Source organism: Fusarium subglutinans (genome assembly GCF_013396075.1).
Source record: "Fusarium subglutinans strain NRRL 66333 chromosome Unknown NRRL66333_c0000148, whole genome shotgun sequence".
Classification (NCBI taxonomy): domain Eukaryota; kingdom Fungi; phylum Ascomycota; class Sordariomycetes; order Hypocreales; family Nectriaceae; genus Fusarium; species Fusarium subglutinans.
Window position 1 is genome coordinate 46,446 of NW_023502211.1, and position 24,601 is coordinate 71,046.

General features: G+C 50.1%; 9 protein-coding genes across 9 annotated transcripts; 5 read left to right on the forward strand and 4 right to left on the reverse strand.

Moving 5' to 3' along the window:
- Positions 1 to 497: 497 nt before the first annotated feature.
- FSUBG_9507 (phosphoserine aminotransferase) lies at positions 498 to 1,876 on the forward strand (the record flags this gene model as incomplete). The annotated part of the gene is made up of 3 exons (XM_036688028.1): positions 498 to 609; positions 662 to 1,460; positions 1,510 to 1,876. 3 exons carry the CDS (start codon positions 498 to 500, stop codon positions 1,874 to 1,876), a joined length of 1,278 nt encoding a protein of 425 aa, XP_036534994.1.
- An 861-nt stretch (positions 1,877 to 2,737) lies between these two features.
- FSUBG_9508 (tRNA modification GTPase) lies at positions 2,738 to 4,134 on the forward strand (the record flags this gene model as incomplete). Its single annotated transcript, XM_036688029.1, has 2 exons — positions 2,738 to 2,750; positions 2,792 to 4,134. 2 exons carry the CDS (start codon positions 2,738 to 2,740, stop codon positions 4,132 to 4,134), a joined length of 1,356 nt encoding a protein of 451 aa, XP_036534995.1.
- Positions 4,135 to 4,673: 539 nt separating this feature from the next.
- Positions 4,674 to 5,473, reverse strand: FSUBG_9509 (uncharacterized protein; the record flags this gene model as incomplete). The annotated part of the gene is made up of 2 exons (XM_036688030.1): positions 4,674 to 5,004; positions 5,331 to 5,473. The coding sequence occupies 2 exons, from the start codon at positions 5,471 to 5,473 to the stop codon at positions 4,674 to 4,676; spliced, it is 474 nt and encodes a 157-aa protein (XP_036534996.1).
- A 2,898-nt stretch (positions 5,474 to 8,371) lies between these two features.
- Positions 8,372 to 10,925, reverse strand: FSUBG_9510 (mannosyl-oligosaccharide glucosidase; the record flags this gene model as incomplete). The annotated part of the gene is made up of 3 exons (XM_036688032.1): positions 8,372 to 8,617; positions 8,677 to 10,640; positions 10,694 to 10,925. The coding sequence occupies 3 exons, from the start codon at positions 10,923 to 10,925 to the stop codon at positions 8,372 to 8,374; spliced, it is 2,442 nt and encodes an 813-aa protein (XP_036534997.1).
- Positions 10,926 to 11,314: 389 nt separating this feature from the next.
- FSUBG_9511 (u4 tri-snrnp-associated) lies at positions 11,315 to 12,108 on the forward strand (the record flags this gene model as incomplete). Its single annotated transcript, XM_036688033.1, has 2 exons — positions 11,315 to 11,648; positions 11,702 to 12,108. The coding sequence occupies 2 exons, from the start codon at positions 11,315 to 11,317 to the stop codon at positions 12,106 to 12,108; spliced, it is 741 nt and encodes a 246-aa protein (XP_036534998.1).
- A 332-nt stretch (positions 12,109 to 12,440) lies between these two features.
- FSUBG_9512 (uncharacterized protein) lies at positions 12,441 to 13,073 on the forward strand (the record flags this gene model as incomplete). The annotated part of the gene is made up of 1 exon (XM_036688034.1): positions 12,441 to 13,073. One exon carries the CDS (start codon positions 12,441 to 12,443, stop codon positions 13,071 to 13,073), a length of 633 nt encoding a protein of 210 aa, XP_036534999.1.
- Positions 13,074 to 13,614: 541 nt separating this feature from the next.
- On the reverse strand, positions 13,615 to 18,928 carry FSUBG_9513 (uncharacterized protein; the record flags this gene model as incomplete). The annotated part of the gene is made up of 2 exons (XM_036688035.1): positions 13,615 to 15,275; positions 15,328 to 18,928. 2 exons carry the CDS (start codon positions 18,926 to 18,928, stop codon positions 13,615 to 13,617), a joined length of 5,262 nt encoding a protein of 1,753 aa, XP_036535000.1.
- Positions 18,929 to 21,395: 2,467 nt separating this feature from the next.
- Positions 21,396 to 21,881, forward strand: FSUBG_9514 (uncharacterized protein; the record flags this gene model as incomplete). The annotated part of the gene is made up of 3 exons (XM_036688036.1): positions 21,396 to 21,422; positions 21,481 to 21,815; positions 21,872 to 21,881. 3 exons carry the CDS (start codon positions 21,396 to 21,398, stop codon positions 21,879 to 21,881), a joined length of 372 nt encoding a protein of 123 aa, XP_036535001.1.
- Positions 21,882 to 22,570: 689 nt separating this feature from the next.
- FSUBG_9515 (uncharacterized protein) lies at positions 22,571 to 24,130 on the reverse strand (the record flags this gene model as incomplete). Its single annotated transcript, XM_036688037.1, has 3 exons — positions 22,571 to 23,276; positions 23,487 to 23,601; positions 23,932 to 24,130. 3 exons carry the CDS (start codon positions 24,128 to 24,130, stop codon positions 22,571 to 22,573), a joined length of 1,020 nt encoding a protein of 339 aa, XP_036535002.1.
- Between the last annotated feature and the right edge of the window lie 471 nt (positions 24,131 to 24,601).

Genomic DNA, 24,601 nt, shown 5'->3' on the forward strand with positions numbered 1-24,601 from the left:
TAGGCATGTCCGGCAAAGCAATTTCTGAGGCGACACACTTCAGAACAACCATAGTTACTGGCACCGCTTTTCATATCCCAAATATGACTAGATACCTAGGCTTGATTGCTCGATGGACGTTCAAATATCTGCTGGGCCAGCCTAGTAAAACCCCCAATTGGTGCGGAGCCACCACATTTGATGGCCATTTTAGCCTCAGCGAATAACGATTGCAGTTCACAGCCATCACGGTTCACCAATCTGTTGGATTATCGAGCATTTGAACAAGACCTGTCAATTTTTGACTGCTAGATATATACCCCTCATTTCTTCAAATTCGCTCTTGTCATACCAAAAACTCACCTTCTCAGAGTCATACGTTGAATATCGGATCCCTCTTGTGGGCATTTCTATTGGATGACTCACTGTGACTTACAGTAAATACCCGCGACTTTTAGACAACTCCAGTTTTTATCCTCTTGCATATTCACTCTCTCGTCTCTCAACGCAACAACATCATGCCTTCCAGATCTGAGATCACATATTTCGGCGCAGGCCCTGCTCTGCTGCCCACAGATGTCCTTGAGAGGGCTGCTCAGGCCCTCATTGACTATGAGCATACCGGATTAGGTACATACAAGATCTCAGAATTTGTGGTCAACGTCACTAAACAAATGACAAGGTATTGCTGAGCACAGCCATCGTTCAGAGCTGGCCACAAACATCATCAACGAGGCAAAGGCTGATCTTGCCTCTTACATTGGCATTCCCGAGGACTATGAGGTTCTTTTCATGCAGGGTGGTGGAAGTGGAGAGTTCTCCGCTACCTTGTACAACCTTGTCGGTGCATGGGTGACAAAGAAGAAGGCCCAGATTGTTGCCAATCTCAAGGCTCCTGAAGACGACCCTCGTGTTGAGCAGGAGCTCAGGAATGCAGTCGAGAAGGAGCTCAAGACGGATTACATTGTCACTGGTGGCTGGTCTCAGAAGGCTTCTGAAGAAGCTAAACGACTGCTTGGTCCTGAGCATGTCAACATTGCCGCTGATGCCCGTCAGATTAACAATGGCAAGTATGGCAAGATCCCCGAGGAAAGCACCTGGAACCTCTCCAAGGATGCTGCTTTGGTGTATTATTGCGACAATGAGACCGTCGATGGTGTAGAATTTCCGGCTTTCCCCCAGTCCTTGACCCCTGGACCTGACGGCGAGGGCCCTATTGTTGTGGCCGATATGTCCTCCAACATCCTGTCGAGGAGAATCCCTGTCCGAAACTTCTCAGTTGTCTTCTTCGGCGCCCAGAAGAACCTCGGTTGCACTGGTGTCACCGTTGTGATTATCAAGAAGAGCCTTCTTCCCCCCAAGACACCTCAGCCCCCTGCCGCACTTCTTCGACGACTTGGACTTCCTATCCCTCCTATCATCTTCTCTTACGAGACTATCGCCAAGAACAACAGTCTCTACAATACCCTCAGCATCTTCGAGTAAGCGCTTCTATAGGACACGTGCGATACATATACTGACTAGACTTAGTGTCTATATTGCAGGCCAAGTTCTCAAAAAGTCACTCGGCACCTATAACAAGGTCGAGGGGCAGGAGGCCGTGTCCGCCAAGAAGGCCGAGCTTATCTACGGTGCTCTTGACGCTCACCCCGAGGTGTACAGAGTTGTCCCTGACAAGTCTGTTCGTTCACGGATGAACATCTGCTTCCGGGTTACCAAAAATGGCGACACTGATGCTACGGAAAAGGCTTTCCTTAAGGAGGCCACTTCGCAGGGTCTCACCGGCCTCAAGGGTCACCGAAGCGTGGGTGGCATTCGTGCCAGCAGCTATAATTCAATTCCCTTAGAGGGCGCAGAAAAGCTTGCCAAGTTCATCGAGACGTTTGCTACCTCTTAAAAAATCCAATCATGAAGAGTTTGAATTGAATGGTTTGAGGATTTATGGAATTGATTAGATGCGTGTACGACATCGAGGATAAAAGTCAACCTAGATGGATGTTGAATTCAACATGCTCCATGAGAATAAAGAAAAAGAATCAAATAAATGAAGCGCAATAAAAGCAGCTCTGCTTAAACAGCTTGTATCGGTGATGGTCCCCTAGGTGCCTGATGTTAACATCCAAACCATCACCCTGGCCCTGAGATATGCGTTTCAGTGGATTAGTTAGTTGGGAACGATCAGTGGGCCCTGAGCGCTATAACATGGAATCAACCTGGGGGTTTTCTTTTGTCCTGTCTTCAGCCAGGAAAACTCAGCCAATACTCATTTAATTTATTTCTTCCAAATACGGCGTCAGTCGCCTTTTACTGAGAAAACCAGAGTACATCAAAATTAGAACAAGTTTGAGCATCTCACTAGCATTCGTTTCGCCGATGCTGAGACGCAGTCTCCTTCGGAGACTCAATTGCAAAGCGAACCGCTCTCGAGTCTTCCTATCGCCATTCTATATAAGGAAGTGCAACGACGAAAATTTGACACAACGTTTGCGGTATTCTATTACCTCGTCAACGAAGCCGTTCTCGCATCAGTCGTGGCATATTCAAAACTCTGAATCTGTCTCCGGGCTACCAATCATAGACGACACCATCTATGCTCTATCAACGGCGCAGGGTCGGGCCGGTATTGCGGTAATTCGCATTTCTGGCCCATCATGCCTTGAGGTAATTGTCATACAAATTACTATATATACAGTATCTAATTTTGGCCTCAAGATTTACGAGGCACTTTGCCCATCAAAACCATTACCAAGACCAAGATATGCAACAGTACGGTCCCTATATGACCCCCAGCATGCCAATAATGAACCGATAGTGCTGGACTCAGAAGCTCTTGTTCTTTATTTTCCTAACCCCAAGACTGTAACTGGTGACGATGTCTTGGAGTTGCACGTTCATGGAGGATCAGCCACCGTAAAAGCTGTGTTAGCAGCCATTCCGAAATGTTCCGCTGCACATCGTATTCGATACGCAGAGCCTGGCGAGTTTACGAAGCGCGCCTTTTTCAACAACCGCCTAGATCTTGCTCAAATCGAATCCCTGAGTGACACCCTGGCTGCTGAAACGGAACAGCAACGTCGTGCAGCTGTGCGAGGCAATTCAGGTGCTCTTGGACGACAATACGAGACATGGAGAGAGCAGCTCTTGTTGGCTCGGGGCGAGATCGAAGCTTTGATTGACTTTTCCGAAGACCAGCACTTCGACGAGTCCCAAGCTGAATTGTTACAGAACGTGACTGCGCAAGTCGCTAGGATGCTACACAGCATTGAGCTGCATGAGCAGGGAAGTCAAAGGAGCGAGCTTTTGAGGAACGGAATTCGTATTGCGCTGTTAGGGCCACCCAATGTTGGTAAGAGCTCGCTTATGAACCTGATCGTTGGGCGCGAGGCATCTATTGTGTCCGGTGAAGCAGGCACAACGCGAGATATCGTCGAGGCAAGCTTAGACATTCGCGGCTATTTATGTTCATTTGCAGATACGGCAGGATTTCGTTCCAAAGGTCCCCAGGTGATCAATGGGGCAGATAGTGGCGCAATTGGGGCCGTGGAGGAAGAAGGCATACGGCGAGCAAAGCAACGAGCTCTGGACTCTGACCTTGTTATAGTCCTAGCATCCGTGGAAGATGGCCTGGATGGGCCATTTTTGCAATACGACCAAGAAACGCTCGATCTCGCGGCAGGGGCAGAGGACTGTGTTGTCGTTGTCAATAAACAAGATGCAGTCGGTAAGGAAGAATTTGAGAAGCTGGTTCAGGGTTTTAGAAAAACAGTTCGAATTCGAGCCCCCAAACTAGCGGCGGCGGAGTTCGTGTCGGTATCGTGTAAGGAGGCTCAGACAGGGACAAGGGAGAGCAAGGATCCTGGCGGGATCCAGGCTGTGATCACCAAGCTCGTGGCATCCTTTGAGAAAATGACATCCATGCCCGTCGATCTCCAGGATCTGCTAGGCGTTACAGAGCGCCAGCGCCAGCTCCTGGTCAAGTGTCGTCGACACTTGGAGGACTTCATGATGGAGGCTACCCCTGAAGAGGGCCTGGACGCCGATGCCGTGCTCGCGGCCGAGTATCTGAGGTATGCGGCAAATTGCCTCGCACGGATCACAGGGCGGGATGACTTTGGAGATGTTGAGGATGTATTGGGTGTTATCTTTGAAAAGTAAGTTCTGACAGATTTATGTGTGAGATGTCTGACAAGATGCTGATTTTGAGACGTGTTAGATTCTGTGTGGGGAAATAACCGTGTGTCCAAGACTACAGCAATAGAGATTGGTAGGAGAGTCGAAATATATTTTCCATCGAGGAATATTCTATAGAGAGCATCTGGTCTAAATAAATTGAAAGACTCAAAGTTGGGCCACCTGGGCCTGGTCTAGCCGGTTATGAAAAGAGAAAGCGAAAATGAAATTGAGATGAGATGATGAGAAAATAAAGCAAAATGAAATCCATACTGTATGCTCGCTTCTATACCATGCCATGCAAACGCTGTGTAATGCTATGCTTCCATCTTTTCCAACTCCCGCTATGCGATGCCGTGTCTGCAACTTGTTCCCCCGAATACCAATGCTGATGCTGAGAACAAAACAAAACTCCGCCCCATGCAAATGTTGTTGAAACTAGTGTCTAAACAGAAAACTCCATTCCATGCTTGCGCTGTCGCTGTGTATGCTTTTGGGAAGTGACTCGAGAGTAACAAAGGGGTTTACTCCTCGTCGTTGTCGCTGGGACCATTGTAGCCGGAGCGACCCTTGTTGCCCTTGGAGGAATCATCGTCTTCAGGACCGTTGTAGCCAGAGCGACCAGAGTCTCCCTCCTCAGGGTCATTGTAGCCAGATCGACCACGGTTGTTTGTGGGCTTGGAGTCAGAGTCGTCGCCGTCCTTGTTGTAGCCAGATCGGCCGAAGGATCGGGTAGTGGGAGCAAATGTGAGAGTGAAAGCAGCCATTGTAAATGTTGTAGAGTAGAGCAGAGCAGAGTTGAGTGTGACTTTTGGATGAAGATAGAAGTTGAGTTGAGTTGAGGAGTTGAGAGAGCTGAGTTGTTGTATATAAGTGTTGAGTTGTAGTGTAGTGTAGTTGTAGTTGTAGAGTGTAGATGAAACTGGTTGTTGGTGATGATGAGAAATCTAATTTAGAGGAGGAGGACATGGACAGTTATATAGAAAGTGAGTCAACTACAGAACGAAGCCAAGGGTAACTAAGCACATCGCAGATAGGGATTCTCGGTAGACGGTGGAAGCGGCTGACCCTGACTGACGCCTGTTCGTTCGTTCGCTCGTTCGCTCGTTCGTCTGTGTTGTCGTATCATGACGATCAAGCAAGCACACCCTTAGCATGGGGGCAACAAAATAGAAACACACTACATAGCGTATCGTGCTAGGTAGACTACAGCAGTGCCCTTGTCATGGATGCCATGGAACCTTCTTTCGCTTCCGTCAGTCTGCGCCATGTCGCCGATGCTGACAGGGGATCCATCAAAGCCGTGAGTGGTGGAGGACACCATCGTAGGGCTGAGGACGGACCTTGCAGTTAGAGGGGTCCTTGGTCAAACGGTGTAAGTTAATAAGTAGCCACGCCCACGGTACCCGGGGTAGGGGTCGGGTCGGGGTGCGGAAGACCCGGGCCGTATCCAGTCAAGTCGCTGCGTATTGTACTGTATGTATTACTTACCTTACTGAGTGAGTCTTTTGACTGCCCGTTCCATTGATGGGCTTACGGGGCTTGGGCAGGGTATACGTTATAATAAGCCACAGCCTCAAACGAACACCCCTGTCCCATGTAATCAATCATCCTCCACGGCTCTGGCCATGGACTTGGACCTGGAGCAGATGCAGAATAGGTAGATGTAATTTTTTGACCCCCAACGATGCAATTGTTCAAGATAACAGACATGTCAATGAGTTTGGAGAGTTGGTGTGGAGTCGGAGACGGAGCTTAGATACGTAAATACGCACCTCCAAGATACCTTACTGCATAGTATTCGTATCCATACCTACCTACCTAGTAGGTAGGTACTATTCCGCACTCTTGGTACTGTCTCAATGTCAAGATAATTGCGGATTTGCAACGCAGAAACGTCATCGAAGCTGACAAATGAGGCCGTGTGATTCCAATTCAATCGAAACTCCGACTGCCTAGGTCCGGAGTCAATCATGGAGTTTAGTAGAGAAGAGACACGGTACGGACGGAGTAGACAAAGAAATTCCAATTAATCCCGGTTGAAATTCGTTGAATGTGCCAACGTGTACTTGACTGCATGCGCGTCCCATATCGCAATAGGCACAGAGAAGAAGCTTCCAAGGTGCAATTTCTCGTCACATGGGCCCTCTTGATAAGTTTAAAAGGTTGCCTAAAAGACAAGACATTTACATGAGGCATCACGATAGCGAATAAGTCAGCAAGTTGCACCGTTTATTCTGTCATCCCGCTTTGTCATGCCGCAAATGGCGGATGCAGCCACAGAAGCCATGACGCGACTTCCCCATTGGCGTGCATCGGTCAAGCCCGTGTTTCCGCCTACCGAAGGAACAAGCTGCCCCAGATTCCAGGGCCCTCTCCCCTAATCATCATCATCATCATCACCGAAGAGTCACCCTCTGCATATTCCGCCTTTCTTACTAAACATGAACTCTCTCTCTTATCATGACTCATCTTGCACCGTCAATTGATTATTGAATCCAACAAAAGAACCTTGTCAGGTTCCCGAGTATTGCAGTTACTCAATCGGTCTCGTGGGGGCAGAAGAATGAAACGTCACGTTCAAATCGAGACAACCTCAACTTACACCACGCGCACTCTATCACCCACACTCACTCCCATGAGGTAATCGTCGAACAGCCCCTTCTGACCTTACTATCACTCGCACACTAGCCTATTGGGTCACCGGGACTCCTTCATTCCGGTCGGCACGGCATCTGGTCTTACCCGTCAGTCAGGTTCAGGTTCAGGCCCTTTCGCCGGCCAGCGCGGGCCCTCCCAATCCCTTGGGACCTAATTTCTGAGCATCCAACTCCTCTCGATACTGAGACTCGACGGGGGTTCTCGATTCTCACTGAGATCTCTGGTACCGCTTCTCATTGGCCAGACCCCCAAGCACCCATCTTAAGCGCCTGCTGTGACTGACCAACGAGCTGAAAGGCCGAACCATTGACGCATTTTTGCTCCCAAGAATCGCCAATGCTACGCTTGTTCTATCAATGGAAACATTTCGCGATCGAAGATCACATTTCAATCACATCATGATGTCCGTCTAGTCTCGAATTCTTACAAACAGCCGCAATGGTACACCAACCTCACCCGCCGCATGCATATAACCCTGGTCAAGTTTAAGCGCCTTAAAAATAGAAACAACACCGTTATTGGCCAATTGGCGCGCTGTCGCTTCATCTGACCGTTTTCGCTACGGTAGCTCGCTGCATAGCCCCGGACAGGCTCCAATTGATCCAATCACCAGGCTTAGACGGTACACTCAACACCACGAGGCATTATCCAGGAAATCAGCCTTGCAACCTAGACCAGGCTCTTGTATTACTGTTTCCGCCTAAGACCTAAGACATGAACCATGTTTCTGCCGACTCGGCTACCTCTGAGACATTACGGATATAGCTTTCCAGATCCTTGCCTGCTGTCTTGTTTCTGCTTACTCCCCTGAGCCATGTCTCGGGAAGGATTGCAACGCCTGTCAGTTGTACCGGAGGGTTCCCTTGGGCGTGGAAGCTCAAGTTCCACCAATACGGGTTGCAGCCTGTTCACGTTGAAGCTATACACGATCTATCAACCTCATGCACTCAAGCAATTCTGGGCATTTCTAAGAATGGTTGCATCTACGGATCTGCGGCTTATGTCTCGGCACCTACTATCGTCCCGGAAGCAAGCCGGTAGACTATGACTGGCAACTGATGCAAAATCGTGACATTGCTAGAAACCCGCTGACGTTCATTTGACTAAACGCAAGCATCCTTTCTTTTTCAACTTCATCGACACCCTTCGGCCATTTGAATAAGTTCCGCCGACGCCTCTAAGACGTTGACAGCCTGTCGATCCGTATGGAGCACATACCACAGTCACCGATCTGCATCCATTGAGCCATCACTAGGCACCAGGCATCAAATCACAGCCATCCGTCGCACAGATTCAATAAAACAGAGTTTGGAGGCTCCGCTCCTGAATTGCCTAACATGGTAGAATGTTTCGATCCCAGTTCCCAGCCTCATAGCCCCCAAGCTTCACAAAGCCTGCATGGCCTGAGGATGCGGTACGAGCCGTGGGATTGTTTTACGATGTATGTCTTGGCTGTAACTAACCATTGACCAATAGCCGGTATGTTTCAATTGGCATATCACAATACACATAACACCCTTTTCAAAGCAGTCCTACATTGCCTTGTTACATTCTGCCCCATTCACAGCTCGTCCTTGGCATGAGCCTCCTGACCAGGATCTTCCATAGCCATGATCTTGACGACAAGACTAGTCCATCCAGTGAAGTGCTGTGTTCGCTGGCCGGCACCCGTGTCGGGGTTGTACTGCTCCCAGGCGAAGCCTGTTTCTTCCCAACTCTTGTACACGGTATCAACAAGGTTCTTACGGAGACGCCTGAACAGATCCTTCGCTTTACCCCTGTAGGGGCCTTCCTGCGAAGCAACGTTCTATATGCACATGTTAGTCTTTGTACTACTTCGCCAAGTACATCTGGGGGGAATCCTACCTGTAGTTGAGACAAAGCCAGGTAATTGATGGGCATCCACACCGGGCTGCGCCAGTAGTTCTCGCCCGTGGCGTAGAACTCATCCTGTTTACTCAAGCTGCGAATGCCATGGGGGCTCCAGAGGTGCTCCTCGTCACCGATCAGCTCAAGAATCTTGCCCAGCTTGGGGCTGTCAGCCTTCATCAGGCCGACCAGGAAAGGGAACAGGGAAATATAGCCCTTGTGGCATACGAGCGCGTGTTCCTCGTAATCATCGATCGTTGCGTCACAATAGCAACCCTCCTTGTCGGACCAGTGGAGATCATTGAGGTTGTGCTCGATGCCATCCAAGTTCTTTCTATACTCATTCACATCTTCGGCCATGCCGAGGGCGTCTGCGATGTTCATCAACGACTTTGTCATCAGCCCAACCCAGGACATGAGATCGACGTGCAGCTCGCCCGGTGAAGGGGGCTGAGGTCGAGGATAGTCGTCCAGGCCACTGGTGAGGATGTGAGTCTCAGTACGGCCCCTCCATCTGTATGCTTCCTTGGTTGAGTATGCCTCGCGGTCATAATTCTTTATGTCCCCTCGCTGAGTTTTGCGAAACCAGTCATATTGTTGTCTCAAAAGGGGGTACAACTTTCGAAGATAGTTCTCACCGAGCTCGATATTGTCAAGGTGAGCAGTTTGCAGAGGATCGGCCCCCAGAATACGTTCCTTTGCCTCGCTCTGGGTTCCGTTTGATGCGCGAAGGCGCTCCATGAAGCCCTCAATGATAAGAAAGAGGGTTGGGGGGTTGGCATAATGTGGAAATTGCACTTGAAACTCAGGGGGGACTTTACTCCTGGCCTCGTGACCAAGAATCTGTTCGCGCGCGATCCAGCCATCTTCGTCCATAGTGTTGTACCAGCTCTTGACAATTTCAAGTGTGAGGTCAATATCCCATTCGGCAATGGGAATCAGGTGAAATCCTTCATCCCACAGAAAACCGCGGGGGAAAAAAGGGCGAGAAGGAACACTAGTGAAGAGCTCATAGGGGCCTTCGAGTTCTGGCTGTGTGCGGGCCTTGGCTTGCGCGGCCTCCTCCCAGAACCCGTCGTTCTGCTCCTCATACTCAGGCGCATACGATCGATCAATTAGCTGGTGACCATGGAAGTACCCTATGCCGCCGATGAGATTGGACAGCATGCTCTTGCCGAACCTTTTGTACTTCTCCTGTGTGAAAGGCTCCTTGAGCTTGAATGTATTGGTGAAGCGCTCGTTGAAGATTTCTGAAGTCTTCTCGATCTGTTCAGTAACCTCCTCAGAAGTAAACTCCTTGCCTCCAGATCCCGATGAAAAGATGACATCAAATTCGAACGGTCCCTCGAAGGTCTTCTCGACTACATGGACGTTGCCCTTTCCAGGCGCATGGGCAATACGGTACACCTGCCACGGTGGAGGTGGATCTTCCTGGTCAGCATTCTGCTGCACGGGCGAAACGGCATCTTGCAGTTGCTTGAAGACAACGGGCTTGCCCTGCCAGGTAAGGTCGGCTGGGACCTCAGTACTCGAGACGATGGTTGTGTCGCCATGTCGATCTTCCAGAAACTTGTGGTCTGTTGAAGGGTGCTCTCCGGTACCCTTTGTGATGAGAAGCTTGTAGTCTCCTAGCGTCGTTGAACTGCCCTTGAGAGTAACATCGTCTTCAAAACCATACTTGGTACCCTCACCTTCCACAGCAAGTTCGCCCTGACCATCCTGGGCGATGTAATAGAACAGCATAGTCCTGGTGTTTTTGGGGGCACCGTCTCGCAGCTCGCCCTTGATTCGGGCAGCCCAGCTGCCACCATGGTTTCCACCGGGGATCTTTACAAAAGTAGTCGTCAAGTCGATGTTGTTGCCCTTGTCGTGAATAGACTGCACACCGCCTATGCGGGCATCGTACTCATCCCATCCGTAGCCATGCATATCTTCTCCCTGCTCGCAGGTATATCTGAAACCTTGAAAGCAAGTGTCAGAGCATTTAAATCACGAAGCTTGTGAGTTCACTTACCATTCTGAATATCATGGTAGTTATCGACTTTCCCCCACATGAGCCCTGTCCATAGGCCATCTGGTGTTCGTGGTCGCACACCAAAGTACAGATTGGATTTGTAGGGGCCCCAAAAGAGGCTCTGGTTGTTTTGACGGCCGATTTCTGTCGTCAGCACAGAAGATGCATCGTCTGCGGCTGAGACGCCCAGAGCGAGTGTCGCCGCCGACACCCAATGGGCAATTTTCACCATACTGATGATGAAAAGTGTTTATCACAAGCCTCTAGAAGAGAAACTGAGATAAATGTTTTTTTTTTTTTTGAGCGAATCCTAGAGAATTCAATTCCTCATTGGGTGAATTGTGTGAGAACAAGCTCCAGAGAACACGTAGGAGGAGCGAATTGATATGACGACGCAAGGCTGAGAGTTGGAGAACGATCCAGGGTCCACGAGAGCTCGGGCCAATGATAAAGCTTCACCAGCCACCGCCACTCGAAACTGGAACCACACTTAAAAGTTATCTTGTTTCAGCCTTCCTCTTTCTAGAACTTGTTGGATGCATTCTTCACCTAACACTGTCAATATCTCAACATCATCAGCAAATTCTCAAAACCGGAATCAAAATCCACAGCACACACAAAATGGGAGACTCTAGGCGAAGCAGGCGACCCGATAGTCGTCAAATGTGGGACGAATCAGACAGACGCGATAGGCGTGGAGGACATAATAGGGACAACGACCGCGATCGCAGAGGGTACAGGTCGAGATCACGCGAGCGCCGTGGATACAGAGATCGATCGAGATCGCCAGACAGGAGACATCGAGACCGAGATGGTGATAGGAACCGACCTAGGGATAGAGGCCCGCGCCATCATGATGATCGAGACAGGGGGGATAGACGGAGAGAGGATGCAGAGGATGCGCCACCAAGACAGAGAAGAGACGAGCGTCGTGACGACGATAGAGACAAACGAAGTATGCACCCACACAGTCATTTCAACGTTATGAAAAACTAACTTGCTATGCAGACAAATCTCGTCGCTCAGCGTCACCACAATCACAAAGCCCTACTCATGAAGCACTTCCAACACGCCCTCGCTCCGACGCAAAGCGCCCGGCACCAAATATGTCCTTCAACGTCGGCTCTCGCGCAAGCCGCTCACCGGCGCCGCCATCACGCGCGCAGCGTGAAGAGGAAAGCAACCGCTCGGAAGAGGGCCAGGCTTCAGAAGTTGAAGCAGATCCTATGGATGCAGAAGACGACGATATGGCCGCTATGCAGGCTATGATGGGCTTCGGCGGATTTGGAACGACCAAGAACAAGAAGGTTTCAGGCAACAATGCTGGTGGTGTGCACAAAGAGAAGAAGACGGAGTATCGTCAGTACATGAACAGGAACGGCGGATTCAACAGGCCTCTGAGTCCATCACGCTGAGCGTGCTGGCTAGGCGGCGTCAATGCAGTGCGAGTTACGATCTCCGTGAGGACAACTGGCACTTTTTTAAGGTTGTGCCTTGGCGTTTGGATGGATTAGTCTCCCTGCCAAACGATCGCAGAGGTATAATAATTATGTGGAACATCAAAGTTTACAGTATCATGCATGTGTAATGCATTCTCAGCCTTACTTTCTCGTTGTTCTGTCGCTTTGTTCAGGGCTTGACTTCGACCACCTCAAGGCTGTGCCTAATTCAACCTTTACGACAAACTCCTCCACTATCACGAGCCGGCACAAGCTTCCGCAGAATATATATATACATCGGCCTCGCCATGGCCATCCTTGCGCCATTCTTCTCCTCTTTTGAGAGTCTCGTACTCAGTATAACAGCCATCCACATAGTCCTCACCATTTTGTGGAACTGGATATGTCGACCCGCTACTCCTACACCTGAAGAGCTCATACGATCAAGACGCGAAAATCATACCGGTCGATCAGCCGTTAGCAAAGTTGTTGAAGCTACTCCCCGGGCAGCCGCTGGCAAGCACACTTACCATAGGCCTTGTCACAGCTGGTGGTGGTATGCCAAGGCCGTATGGCCAGCCCGTGGTGACCGTCTTCGCCGTAAGCCTCGTCGCAAATGGTGGTGGTACATTCTGGCCCTGTGGCCGGCTCGTGATGACCCAAATCGGTGGTTCATTCTAACCACGGCCTTGTCCATTAGTGTACTTACTTTCATATTCTTCTTGCGAGAGATATTTCCGGACATTTATCAGGGCCGTGTTCAATTCTTTACGATTCTCTCGTTCCTGGCACTCGAAGTCGGACGCGCTGCTTACTTCTACCATCTCTTGAAAGACTGCTCTGTTCTGATTCAGGAAGTATGCATTGGTCTCATGGGGCATGTCGCTGGTGGTTTCTGCCGCCTCGGCAGTCTATTCGCCGTTCCCCCGACAAAACATTGAATAAGCAGCGACTGGTTAGCGACATAGCGTCAACGGAAACCTCGAATCATGATGGGAGGAAGCAATCTTGGGTGGAAGAGACTCTGGGACAGCTGAATGACGGAAAACGTTGTCGAGGCCAAGGTCAAGGATGAAAGGGGCACAAGCACCTGCATGCGATCGAGCTTGAACAGCATGGAAACCGGCACGCTTCTTGTGTCCTATCAGACGGACAAGGACATGCCCAAAGGCAGAACTTGTGTTGAAATACGATAGGTAAAGCCACTCCTAGCTGAGTCAGGGTACTCAAGCTCTGACTGTCACCTGCGACCAGTACGTACTGCAATATCAAGATCACCGTGATACACAAATTGTTAAAGTACTCTCTCTTCCACTGTATTTGTTGGTGTAGACATTACGTATAGCGCGTGCAATACATACAAACGCGATCTTTCCACTCCTAAACAAGGTCCCAACACCATTGGTATGCATCTCGAATCACAAACACCACCCATCCATCTCATCCTCGTGCCTGTACCATGCATGCCCTGCCATGCCCTGCCTATGCCTTTTCCCCTTGCTCTTCCTCTGGGGCACCGTCGCTGGTAGTCGCTGCTCTAGGTGTTGGAATATCATCTTCTATAGGCACTTCTTCTTCCTTCGGCGGCTCTTTGGCTGCCTCTCCTTCTTCTATCTTTGGCTCTTCCCTGGGTTCTTCCTTTTGCTCGTCGGGGTTCTCTTCTGGCTGATTTGTGGTCGCCCTTTCTCTTCGCCGTCTTCGTAGCCTCCTCTCTTCCTCTGCTGTTTGCCGTCTGGCTTTTCGAAGGGTTTCTCTCCTCTCGGGATCGTTGTCATCTGCGCCATCGCCACCGCGCATGCCTTGTAAAAGAGCTGCTGCTCTATCGGCAACGTCGTCTTCACCTTCACGAGGTGATGAGAGGCCGGGGCTGAGCACTTTAGTGTCGTCTTCGGCTGGTTCCTCCTTGTTCTTGAGGCCAGCTTCCACTTCTGGGATTTCGTCGAGGTCTGGAATCTTTTGTCCTGACGCGACGCGGACCTGGTGACGGTCCTTGAGTCGCGCACGCCTTCTTCGGTCTCTCTGGTCCCGAGCTTGCGGCGCAGCTGCACGTAGCTTCTCCAGGAGGGAGTCCATGGCGCCGGTATTGGATGGAGACGTGGGCCCTGCCTCGGCGTTGGCGTTGGTAAGTTTGAGTTGTGCTGTATGCTTCCGTTTCATTGACGCCTCGTTACGCTTCCTTGTCTCTTCCACCTGCACGTTCTTGTCACGAGACTTCTTCCACTCTCCCACGAACAATGCCAACTTGGCAAAGAAATCTCGGCGGGCACCATCATCTGCGGGGTCCTCGCCGTAGAACACCATGATATCCTTGTATGTCTTCATCATCTCTTCCAAGTACAGCTCCATCTGTTCGGATTTTCTTCTGGCTTCCTTCATAATGCGTTGGACGATTTGACTCACTCGGTCCTGGGGATGGAACTGCTTGGGGTCGCTTAGATTACCAGAATCCAACGACATTTGAATGTTTCGAATATTGTCGATGTACTTCTTCGCATCCGCCTGAAGCTGCTCAATGTTGATCTTCTGTGCCGTCATGACTCCGTTGATATCATCTGCAAATGTCTCCCACTCAGGGTATTGGTTCCGTACAATACGTTCCACGAGATCGGCCAACGTTGACTCGTTTTTGTCGTCCTTGACCATACCCAATCTTGCAAGGGAGCTGAGCTTGAAACCACGTGCTTGCTTGTTCGCATCGTTCATGTAATTACCAATATCCAAAATAAGGCCAAGAACGTTCATCAATGAAACGGAATCGCGTAGCGACTCAGATACTGTCACAACCTGTCGGATCTTCTCGTTAATCTCTTCGTACTCTTGCTCAAAGCTTCTAGTAAGAGCAAGGGCCCTCATTCGACTCTTCCAGTAGTGGTGTAACTCAAAAGCCGTGTAGAGGTAAAGCTGATCTTGTCGAGTGAGCTCCGAGGGATCAAGTTCACGGTCTTGAGACTTGGCATCAGGTCCAGTCCAGTCCTTGCTGTACGGTGCCATTTGCTTGACTGTGTTGTCGGGGATATTACAGAGGTCGTCCTTCTGTAAAAAGTCCATCACTACAGTGTTGTCTAGAATCTCTGGATCGCAGTGAATGATCATTTGAACAACCTTTTCGACAGAGTACTGTGAAAACTTGGCGAAGGCAATTTCTGTACAGTATTAGCAGGTAAAGAAAGTGTGCATAAAAGAGCATGCACTTACCATAGGCCTTGCGGAGATCAGAAGAGATGATTTGCTTCTTGTCATCCTTCTTAGAAGAGCTTCCTATACCAATCTTCTTGATCTCCTTAGCCATGAACAGTTTCTCAACCTCGTCTAGAATACCCTTCTTGCTGAGCTCCTGATACTTCTCCTCTCGGGCTTCGGCAGAGGGTGTATGGGCTGCCCAGTGACTAGTCTCAGGAGCATCGACCTTCTCCCAATGCAGGGCCTTGAGCTTCTTCTTGGGACGAACCACTGGCAGGCCAATGCTTGGTGCAGCCCCGAAAGCGGGTTGTCGAGCCAAGAAGTGCCCAGACATAGCACCAGGCAAAGGAGGAGGTGGGGGAGGAGGCATACCTCCAGCACCAGGCAACGGAGGCGGTGGTGGGGGAGGAGGAGGTCCACCACCTGGCATCAACATGCCAGGCAAGGGGGGCGGAGGCGGAGGGGCACCAGGAATCTGGCCCGGCATGGGCGGAGGCGGAGGAGGAGGAGGCGGCGGAGCTCCGGGTATTTGACCGGGCATTGGAGGTGGTGGAGGTGGCGGCGGAGGTGGAGGAGCAGCACCAGTGACTTCGATTTTGGGAGTTTCACTATCACCTGGGGGAGTAATGGGTGATGAAGTCTCCATACTAGGGTGAGAAGGACCGGTAGTGTCATCCTCAGAATCACTGGCATCGAACTTCTTGACCTTGGAACCAATCTCACCAAGCAAGCCAGCTTGCTGCTTGGGGTCTATCGTAGGTCGCTTCATCTCGACGATTCTGGGCTTCTCGAAGATGACACCGTCCTCGCCCTCAGTCTCGTCGTCCTCATCGATCACTTCACCATCAGAGCGTCTCTTAAGGGGCTTGCGTGGAATCTTGGTATTGCGGTGGATGCTGCCCAGAACGCTGTTGGTGAAGTCCCGGGGAGGCGTACCACCACCAGGAGGTGTTCCAGGCCTGTCGTCCATCTCTTCGCGCAGGGCTCGAAGACGGTCTGAAGGCCCAACAGCGTCTCCCCAAACACGTCCCTCAAGCTTGTATTGTGTCTTCTGCCGCTCGATCTGCATCTGTAACCGCTCCATGAGGCGTTCGCGATCCAGGATACCCTGCATACGAGCAGGATCCTCAGGGGCAGTCACCTTGCTGCTGGTGCTGGCGCTGGCGCTAGCAGCCGCAGCGCTTTTGATCGCCTTGGAAGCAGCTACGTCCTGCGCATCTCGAAGCATCAGGTATAGCTCTCTTGTTTCCAACTCATATCGCTGGGCTTCCTTGGCTCTCATAGTTTGCATACTGTCCAATTCGGCTTTGAGACCGTCTGCCTGTCTTCTTTGAGCGTCAATGAATCGAGATTGCTCGTCCAGTTGCTTCTGTAATTTGGCAACCAGGCCATCAGCCCCCAGCTCAAGCTGAGCCTTCATCTCATCGCGCTCAGCCATCGCGGCCTCGGCGATTTGTCGCGACTCGAGAGCCTCATCCTGGGCTTGCCTCGCTTCTGAGTCTGTATGCAATTTGTCAAGGAGACTTTGAACCGTGAAGTTGAGACTCTGCTTGAGATCCATGTTCGGCAGTCGCCGATCCATGGCAACGTAGCTAAGCATGGAATCGACCAACTGGAACATGCGCAGGCGCTCCTCGCCATCATTAGCTCGGATGAGCATAAGATGCTGCAGGGCCGAAATGAAGTAGTCATTGGTCTTTGTACCATGAAGACGCTGCTGGATAGCATCGGCGATTTGAACGGGGTCAGTCAGATCCTTGACCTCGCCTTCGACATCGTCCTTGATACTGCTATTCTCCCTCTCAAGCATATCCTCATAGTCAATGGCTTCGTTTGTTCTGAACCGTTCAATCTGCTTGTCCAAGAGTTCGTATTGGAACTCCTCCATCTTCGTCAAGATTCGCTTGATACCACATGCTGTAAACTGGGCTCGAATGTGTATCCTCAACTCCAGATCTCTCTCGGGCGAATCAATGATCATGTTGACGAGCATGAGAGTCGCAACGGCGTATTCCATAAGCAAGTTCTCCATCCCAATACCTCCAGTCCTCAATTCTTCGCTGGCACCGACCAAACTTCCCATCTTGCCCCTACCATCAATGGTGACCTCCACCAAACGCATCCAAGCATCGAATCGGCCATTTTCTCCAGATGCGGTCTTAACCTCGTCCAGCGCCTGAATGACCTTCAGATGACCTTCGGCATTCTCTCCCCAGGTGCATAGGAAGGTTATGATCTCGCTGACAAGCTTCCGCGTGGTGAGACGAGGAGATATAAGAGAGCTAGCAAGGGCTACCATGACCTTTTGGTGGATCAAGGCATCGTCGGCGCCGAATTTGTTGTTCATAAGCGCCTTTACACACTTGATAATGTCGTACTCGCGATCGAGGTTCTTGTCGATACGGGTGTTATCCTGGACTGGTCCCTGTGCTGTCCTGCGGTTGATCTTAAGCAGCAAGGTCATCAGAGCGACCTGTCCCTGACACTCGACGAATCTTTTGACCCAACCAATTTGTTGTGTTCGCAAATTGACTTCCAAACTTCCCATACCTTTCGTGTCAAGGCGATCCTCCATAACTCGCCGCACATACCATTCAGGAGTGCCTTCTTCGTCTGAGTACGTCGTGATATCGGGAGTCGCAGTATACTGGTTCGGGCGTGCTGTTTGTCGGCGCTTCTGCTCGCCTTGCCATTCAGTAAGTCGATCCTGATAGATCAGCGTCCACTTCTTCTGGGCGGGGTATGCCATCATCTGTCTCCTGGCCTGCTCAGGGAGATTGTGCCATCCTCGCTTCTGCATTAGCTGGAGGAACATCTGTTCGACCACATTATCGTCGTCTGGTTTTGGGAAATAGAAACCACCCTGTGGATCGCTTTGTCCTGGAGGGGGCCCAGACGGAAATTTGGTAAACCGGTGAGAATCGCGGTTCGAGTGCTGAGAAGCAGCATAAGAGCTTTGAGAAGAGGCACTGGGCATAGCTACATTTTGTGAGCGTGATATCCTTCCATCAATGAAACCTGGATTACCTGACTGAATGCTCAGGTTATCAGCCGAGCCCCGAGCATTAGATGACATATATGAGTCGTATCGAGGGTTGGGAGGATTATTCGAGTGGGAAGAGCTGCCCCTAGGCGGACCCCATTGCTGATATTGGGTCTGACGGCCCGTTGAAGCCATAGTAACATTGCCATATCCATAACCAAGAGGTTGTCGCCCGGGGGAGTGGGCACCAGACTGTGCTGATGTCCCATCCCAGCTCGGGTATTGGTGAAAGTCCAGGCCACTTTTGTTCAGGTGGTGCGGGAGAGGTTCACGGCGCACTGGCATCTGCTCGCCCTTGGGCAGATACTCGACAGGTATGGGAGAGCGTGATCCTCCTCCAACGGCATCATAGGGTATCGACGTAATTACGCCCGCCATCTGGTTGATACCGCCATCAGAAGATTCTGGGCGATCCAGCGAAATGGCAGACGACTCTCGTTTGTGGCGCGAGGAGCGAAAACTGGCGGCATCGTCTGCGGGGTATCTCGATTCTTCGGTCAAGCGCTTGTCTTTGTGCTTACTTCGTGAGAATAAAGACCGGCCGCCAGAAGACTGCCTCGTCTTGTCAGACATGGCGACGGCGACGGCGACGGCGACGGCGATAGGTGTGACAGAGCGGTCGTGGCCGCGACAGTCGTCGAAGCGGAGGGTTTAGTTTGCGAATCGTATTTCGAAGATAATGTTGGTGTCGATCCGGGGTGTACAGTAAGGGAAAAAAGGAGGTGCCAGGGTTTCGATGAGCCTGGGGAAACGTTTGCCAACGGCTACCAAATTGAACACGTGAAGTTGGCGATGTGCTGGCCCAGGGCCGCTCGCTTCATCGGGGGCACGATATCGCCGTTCAGGAAGATATTGAGGTTATTCGGGGTCCGGAGCGTCAGTCGAATCGGCGGAAGCGCTATGGTCGGTCTTGAAACCTTGGTCGTCTGGAGTTTGGTTGAGTGTGAAGAAACCGGCGTAGATAGGGAGGGGGTAGAGTAAGGTACAAGACAAAGAAAAGGGCCTAAGCTTGGGCTTTGGATAGATGATGCAGACGGAATGTTTCAATGAGAAGTGCCAGAACAGAATAGAACAAAACAAAATTAGTTGAATTGCAACCCGAATTAAGTCGAAATGGTGTGAATAAAGGAGCGTAGCGTGTCACTCACTGCACAGCTGCAGTCAGGTCAAGCGTTGTATAACGTTAGAGTTAGGTAGGTCGTTGCAGTGTGGTGTAGCAGTGTACTCCGTACCAGTAGCCAGCCCAGCCCAGCCAGAGATGGGAATGGCTTGGCTTCCAATGGATCCTTCTATGATCAGGGATCTGAGGACCAAGCCGAGGGTCTATCAAGATGAATGTGGATTGGTCCATTTGTTTACGGGGATTATGGGCCTAATATTGCTTAGCCGCCGCTTGAGCTTAGGTTGAGAGCCCATGCAAAGGCCCAAAGCGAGAGACATATATTGGATATCTTGACACTTGATAGATAGGTAGGTAGCGTAATAAATTTGTTATTATTACAAAAGTCGTTACAGTTAAATCAGCGAGTACAGACAGCTATGTTGTAATATTAGTGAATTTCCTCGGGAATAATATTATATAGTATGACCATGTATGCATGCATGCTCATTATGCTCAAGCAGCCCTGTGACTGGTCTGAGAGGCACTTTTCTAGCATCGACGCCAGGCGGGGAGTTTTCTCTACCTAAGGTAGCCTCAGGAGATCTGCCAGGGGGAGTGGGCTCTGTAGATTGAGGACGCGCAGACGTATGTCAACCTGGAAAGAAACCAAGTTGAAGAACTTGGAGCTTAAAGAGAGCCTGGAGACAGCTACACTCACAGAAAGAACCTCCCTCCACTGTTAAGTGATGATTACATCCAAAGACCAAACTGCTCACGACCCAACACCAGAGACTTGGGACATTTGAGTTACCTTACATTTCAGTGAGGAGTCGCACAACCACAAGTCGTACTGGGATCAAATGGATCTCACTGTGATTTGGCGCAATTAATAAGACATATGCGGTCTGACCGTCTGTCAGCTGCGAACCAATATCATCGTCGTATAAATGGTTCATGGCTATTCTTAGTTGGGGTTTTCAGCTGCGCCAACGTGTAACAATCCTCGAACCATGAGATCAGTTACACGGCCATTCATTTTAATAACCCAGGACCCAAAATAAATACCAGTAACTTCTTTATCAAGGTATCTTTCAGAAGCCAAAGTATTAATTACTCATAGAATCACGCATTTGTCTCAAGTTCCCTACTGCGACTCTGAGCATCTCTCCTCCGTGTCAGGATGATCGGGACCTACATGTCCGTCCGTTCCCTAACTAGATCTCAAGACAAAAGATCTTTTTCGATTTTATTCTTGATTCTTAAGCGAGGTCGGCTGTCTCGAATCCCCAGTTCCGTCCACTGCCAGTTTCTGATTGCCGTATATCAGTGGATGAATGGCTGAGATAGCATACCATGGTGACGTGTCCCATGAAGATGGAAGATTATGTATACACAGGTGAAGAGCGATACGCTAAATTAATGGCGCGTGTTGAAGTGCTGGCGATTGATACAATGTAGTAAATGTGAGGCTACCTACCTACGATCAATTGGGTACTACCTTATCCAATGCAGAGAGTTGAAAGATAGGTACACCTAACTCTATGCTTTTACATAGTAGGTCGGTACTAGGTTAGTAGGTACTAACCCAGACAGGGAATTATTAATAGCTACTCGGGTAAGCAATACGAGAACAAAACTATCATCCCTTAAGGAATTAGGGGAATATGTAAATACCTGTTGCTGATTGTCAGGTTGAGATCGTTCTAGAAAAATACTGTGCATGGCCGTTAGTGATGCCCGGTTCTGTTGGCCCGCCCCTTTTAGCGGGATCTTCGGCGTCGTCACCTCCCGCTGGGCCCTTGTGGCTTCAGCCACGTTTCCCGCTGTAGCCTCAGGGCGATCACGGCATCCTCCAGCTTCAACATCGTGACATTTCCGGCCTCGAACCTTGCTGAGCCGGACTGCAAGACTGTCGTCTTAGATTCCGATATATAGAACATGGGCGCTACCATGTCCGTTATTAAGGTAACAAATACATCATGACAACTTGCTCATTTGCTCCCCTCCTACTGACATCCGCTAGACGCTCATTGTTCCCGCCGTCATCTCCTTGATACTCTTCATCCTCCTCACCTACGTCCTCATTCCCCTCTGGCGCCGATATGCCCGCTACAGCCAGTACCTACCGCTCGATACACTCTCTTCTCAAACATCGTCTCTGCGACAGCGCATAACGTCCCGAATAGCCACCTGGCGCTCCAATCGCGCAGTCGCATTCGCATCCGAGGACGTCTCCGATGACGGTCTGGAAGACGATGATGGAGAGGAACTTGGGAGCGTCGACGAGGATACGTGGCGCCAGATGGAGGCTGATACTCGTGCTGCACGGCCAGACAATGCTAGGCGGTTAAGTAGAGAGTAAGTGCTGCTGTTTAGCAACCCAGAACCTTTGTTGCACGCCCTATCTACAATAGTGGTGACTGACATCATGTTTGCAGTCTTGAAGAGGGTTTTAGAGATGATAGCGACGATGAGCCAGACCGGCTTGCAAGGAACAATTTTAGGTCATAATGTTACAATTCAATACGTTTCTTGCACCTTTAGTTCGGATTTATGCAAAACTTTACGTATGTGGATGCATGTCAGGCAGAGAGTATCTGTGAGGCGACAGCAGAAATATTTAGTTTGACTTGAAGTTCTGAAATGCTTAGATTAATTTAGGACAAGGCATTCAAGTCGGCAGTTTTATTAATATCGTTTCTCGATTAATCCAAGTATACCCCGAGTTGCCTGAGTTGCCTGAGTCTATCTCGCCGAGATGTGGAAATGGCTGATCAAATGAATTTAGTAATACCTGTCGAACAACACTCACGCACATAGTATTCTCCAGTGATGAAACATGACGTGCAGCTTATTGTCTGACAGTATTCTTCATAGGCCTATGTGACTTAGATTGTTATTCATTCATCGCTTGTACCGCTGTCTGAATCGTCAAAATCATATCGCTAAAACTGTATCGCTCTTTATCCAAGATTCCAAAATCGCACCAGTTTCAAAGGCACAACCAACAACGGAATCTACAGCCATTATTCGAAAGTGAAAGAGAAAAACCCAGGTCCTTGATGCCACCGCCATAGCCAAGTCCTCCGCTCGATACAGAAGCTAGAATGTGGTCATGAGGCTATCGGCTGAGCAACTTTCCTTTTCCCCTCTGCTGTCGGCTCTGTTTCTTTGGCTGACTTCTTCGGATCATCCTTCGGTGGATCAGGGAGTGTCACTACTACCTGGGATACTTTCTCAGTCACATCTCCCTCGGGACCAACATTGGTCTTTTTGTCGATAGAGCCCAGTTCTTGTTGCGAGGTAGCCATGTGCACAGGCAATCGAGGCGCAGTGCCATTGGTGGCTGTGGAATTCCTCCTGTTCTTGCTTCCTACGGTGCCATTAGTTGATGCTGCCCCCACAGCAGAGCTGCCCGTCGCTCCTGGTATAGGAACTTTGAAAGGGGGTTGCTCAGCGACTTCAAGTAGATCCCACGAAGTGGGAGCTTCAACAGGAGTGATCGCATTAGGATCGACAGTGTTCCCGACTGCTGAAGAGGTTTCAGCTGTCTTTTGCTTTATTGTTTTAGTTTGGCTTCGGTTTTCTCTCATCTCGGGGCTTGGGCCTGTGGGCAGGTCACTCTGCTCTTGCTGACCCGGGGGGATTGCAATCTCAGGGGCACCAATGGATCGTCTGCCAGCGTTTACTTTCTCAGGATCCCCGTTTGTCGGGGACTCTTTGACGATATTCGACCTTGTGTGGTATCGGCGTGCCTCGCATGCCTGAAAATGCTGTTTGCGAAATGAAAGCCATTTGTCATCCAACAATCGGTTGATCCTAAGGAACTTCCATTCGTACCAGGCGCGCTAGGCCTTTGTGGCACGAGAAACCATACTCTCTGGTAGATAGGTATGTTGCCTTGGACGTGGCGATGGGATCATTTTCTTGGAATATTCTTCCTTGCGGTTAATCCTCCTTTTGGCGCATGGATCAGATGAACAAAAGTCACATTCTCGCGGTATAATTTGGCTCTCTTGGTCTTCGTACCTGGGTTGGGGCTCTTCGAGTGTTGGAATAGCAAGGTGGTCACACTCGTGTCGAATGGGGATACAACCCCCCATGGGACAGTAATGCTCCCCTCCAACAATGATGGCGTCGCTATCTAGAGTCCGAGAGCTTAGACGTTCGTTCAGGTAATTGTGCAAACAACGGTGGCCAAATGAATGACCGCAAGGAAGATAGACTCGAGTCTCGCAGCGTTTCCAACTGCCAGAATCCCTGGTAGAGTCATGGAGTTGCGCATTGCACATGACACAGCGAGTCGAGCCTGAATCAGGATATTTCACCACTTTTGGATCGCAAGCCCTGGGATCTTGCCTTCCCAAATTTACAAAACCTGAGGAATCTGACGGTCCACGCTGGTGGGCAGGAGGTAGTTGTCGTACACTATGAATAAACAAGCGACTTTCCTCATTTTTTGGTTTTTTCGGACGTAGTCGCCCTTTGGCTTTGCTCCAGATTCGCTTGAAGAGGCATTTCTTTGCTTCGTTGCCAGTATTTTCTTCAGCTGGGACTGAGGATGGAGCAGCGACTGGATTTTTAACCTCGGAGACTTGGGAAACAGGAGGCATGTCTTCGCGCCGCAGGTGTTGCCCGGAACCAATGACACTGGGTGCTTTCGCAGTGTCCATGTTTGAGTGTTGGAATTGCTCATAGCGTCTGGGGTGATGAGCGAACGGACAATTAAGTGAGAGTTTGTGTGTAAAATATGGTAGTTGTGATGATCTTGACGATGTGTTTTGATGATGATGATGATGATGATGAAGAAGAAAAGGAGAGTTCTAAATCAAGAGGTCTATTTTACAGGTATATAAGGTACCTACATTACCTAGTACCCAGGTACTACCTACCTACTGGCTTAAGGTAGGTATGCTTGCTTCCCTCGATCGAGCGATGGACACACTCTCCTTTCGCTGTCTTATTTGGGAAGAGCCTTCTTCTTTATTGTCGTGCAGATGTTTTGTCGATGCAGGGAAGGAAGTTTTAATCCCCCCAAACGGGAAGATATCCTGCCTCTCTTAACACCATTCGAGGGCGCCATTGGCACATTCCATGGGGCTTGACTAGGTACTACTGATGAACCTGGATAAGTTACCGTGCAA